At 44.3% G+C, this 3,015-nt stretch overlaps 1 protein-coding gene across 1 annotated transcript in view; it reads right to left on the reverse strand.

The window, feature by feature from the left end:
* Positions 1 to 2,745, reverse strand: part of ccnd2a (cyclin D2, a) — a 53,323-nt gene extending 50,578 nt beyond the window's left edge. The window contains 2 exon segments of the mRNA XM_084061093.1: positions 2,533 to 2,604; positions 2,606 to 2,745. Of these exon segments, the coding sequence (XP_083917219.1) occupies positions 2,533 to 2,604; positions 2,606 to 2,704 (171 nt within the window). The 5' untranslated portion in view covers positions 2,705 to 2,745.
* Positions 2,746 to 3,015: the final 270 nt, after the last annotated feature.

Here is a 3,015-nt window from a genome sequence, read left to right on the forward strand (position 1 = left end):
GGCCTTATCCACTGTCTCTTAACCCTTTAAGACCGGGAATGCGTCACTGTCATTTTCATATTGCTTTGTTATGCTATTCAAAAATAGCCGATCTACAAGCTCCGGGGTGCCGCGCTATGAGCTTGTAGATCTGCTGTTTTTTTAAATGGTGAAAATCTTTGATTATATATATTTAAAGCAAACATTTGTAACGCAAATCTTGTTGATTCTGCTGATTCTACAAATTCTACAAAAAAAGTATTCTAAATCCTAAAAAACACTATCTTGCTATATCAGTGGTTCTCAAACTTATTCATGCCAAGGACCCCCAAAATTATGTATTTGGCCGCGGACCCCCATCTGAATATATTTGGTCCCAGAGACCCCCAGAAGGAAAGATTTGAGTTAAAAATGTATATATATATATATATTTTCAAAGATTTGCACACATTTTCAAGAGAAATAGCAGATCTACAAGCTCATAGCGCGGCACTCGGTGCCGCGCTATGAGCTTGTAGATCTGCTGTTTTTGAATAGCCAAAGAAATCTTCAAATGACACAGATGCGTTCCCTTCACGGGTCGCAATGGGTTAGGTGGGACATGCATTTCTCCCCATGCATCGCTGCTACATGCTGCTCCACGATCAGTCCCAACGCTGTAGCATTAAAATGCTACAGAATGTCCCATGGACATTTCTATATAAACCCAAGCGTCAACGTTGCTGCAACGTGAACCAATATCAGACCATCATCATCATCACGTCAAATCCTCTCGGGGTTCAGACAACAGGCGTTGTTAAAAATGTTTCTGTCGGCAACCAGTGGTGGAAAAAGTACTCATTTTGTCTTACTTCAGTAAAAGTATCAATACTGCAATGTAGAAATACTCCGTTACAAGTAAACGTCCGTAATTCAAAATGCACTTGAGTAAAAAGCACAAAAGTACTGGCATCAAAGTGTACTTAAAGTACCAAAAGCAAAAGTACTCGTTATGCAGAATGTCCCATTTCAAGTTTTCAAATGTATAAACATCTTTTGAAAATAGCAGATCTACAAGCTCACAATGCGTCGCATCGCGACGCATTGTGAGCTTGTAGGTCGGCTATTTTCAAAGGGCCGAAATGTATGTAGGGCTGAAGTGGTTAATGTATGTGCTGTGACAATAATCTAAATCTACAAAGAAACTAGTAAGTAAAGTTTTCAAATAATTGTAGTGGAGTAAAAGGCACTACCATCAGGGTCAACAAGGCCTTATCCACTGTCTTAAGTAGCACATGCATCTCTCTCTCCCCATGCATGGCTGCCACAGCTGCTCCACAATCAGTCCCAACGCTGTAGCATTAAAATGCAAAAAATGCCTCGAGGATCAACATCGATATTTTTATGCTGTCATAATATGTACGCAATGGTTATCCTTTGGATGAAAGCTACTGTAAAAGGCGAGCTGTCCCTCTCCTGCGTGCGTGCGTGCTGTTTGTGTTGTGTGTGTGTGTGTGTGTGTGTGTGTGTGTGTGTGTGTGTGTGTGTGTGTGTGTGTGCGCGCGCGTGTGTGTGTGCGTGCACGCGCGTGTGTGTGCAAGAACAGCATCAAAACTTTGGCAGGAGTTCAAGCTGACCTCGTTGCTCTGTAACAAATATTTGCCACCAGATGGTGGTAGAGACCATTTCACAGCCTGTGTGCGTACACTGTACTGTACAAGGCCAGAGGGAGCCTTTTACAGTAAAAAGGAGAAAGCCTGGTCTCTCATAAACCTCTGATGAGGAGGAGGCCTTGTCTCTATCCTGCACCTCTGCGGAGGAGGAGGGACAGTCCAGAGTCAAGTGACACCAAACACGACTTTGCATTATGTACTGTTCATTATTATGCACTCCAGAACATAAGTATAAGCGATACCTAGCCACGGTTCACACGACGCTCGTCTGTCACGAGCGTCATGGAACCACTTGTTCCTGGTTTGCGAAGTTTCTACATTTACAACCAGTACATCTACATGAACGTTCAGATTTCAAATATAAAGTGCTGACCCCCCAAGGCACGGATGTGACCAGTTAAAGTGCTCCGGTCTAAGTACCCGGATATCTTCCGTATTGGTCAATAAAAAAGCCTTTTTAATCCGATCGCCAGCCATCTTCTCCGAATTTTCTCCGATGCTTTCAACTACGCGACACTTCATCGGGTTGGGAGCGCCGGTCGGATTAAAAGGCTTTTTATTGAAGAATACGGAAGACATACGGGTACTTAGAGCGGTGCGCCTCAACTTGTTACATCCGTGGGGCTAGGGGGTAAGCGCTTTATATTTGAAATATGAACATTGATGTAGATGTGACAGTTGTAAATGTAAAAGAATCGCAAACCAGGAACAAGTGGTTCCATGACTGTCATGGTATGACAGTCATGTTTCAGGGCTAAAGCGATACCCCCCAAAATAATAGCATATTTTTCTTGTTTTCACAAACTCTGTGTTCATTTCCATTTGGTTCCATTTTGTAAGCTCTTCAGAGATGTCCTTGTATCTTTGTTAATGGGGGAGAAAAGCCTTGTTCTTTGCTTACCAGGAGCTCGTGTGGTCTGATGGAGTTGTCTGTGTAGATGCAGAGCTTCTCTGCGGTTAATGGACGAGTCTCATTTCAATTTGGATGCAAGGAACATACACACTGCGCCCAACAGCTGCAGGTTGCACTTTCTGGTGGGAACCACGGCTAGGAACCTGTCTAAGTAGTTCATGGCCAACGGGAAGACCTCCTCCTCACACTTCTGTTCCTCACACACCTAGAGAGAGAGAGAGAGAGAGAGAGGAGAGGGAGGAGAGAGAGAGAGAGAGAGAGAGAGAGAGAGAGAGAGAGAGAGAGAGAGAGAGAGAGAGAGAGAGAGAGAGAGAGAGAGAGAGAGAGAGAGAGAGAGAGAGAGAGAGAGAGAGAGAGAGAGAGAGAGAGAGAGGGGGTGAGAGAGGGTGAGAGAGAGGGTGAGAGAGGGTGAGAGAGAGAGAGAGAGGGTGAGAGAGGGTGAGAGAGAGAGAGAGAGAGAGAGAGAGAGAG

The sequence above is a fragment of the Gymnoscopelus microlampas genome (genome assembly GCF_963454915.1).
Source record: "Gymnoscopelus microlampas genome assembly, chromosome: 6".
Lineage (NCBI taxonomy): Eukaryota > Metazoa > Chordata > Actinopteri > Myctophiformes > Myctophidae > Gymnoscopelus > Gymnoscopelus microlampas.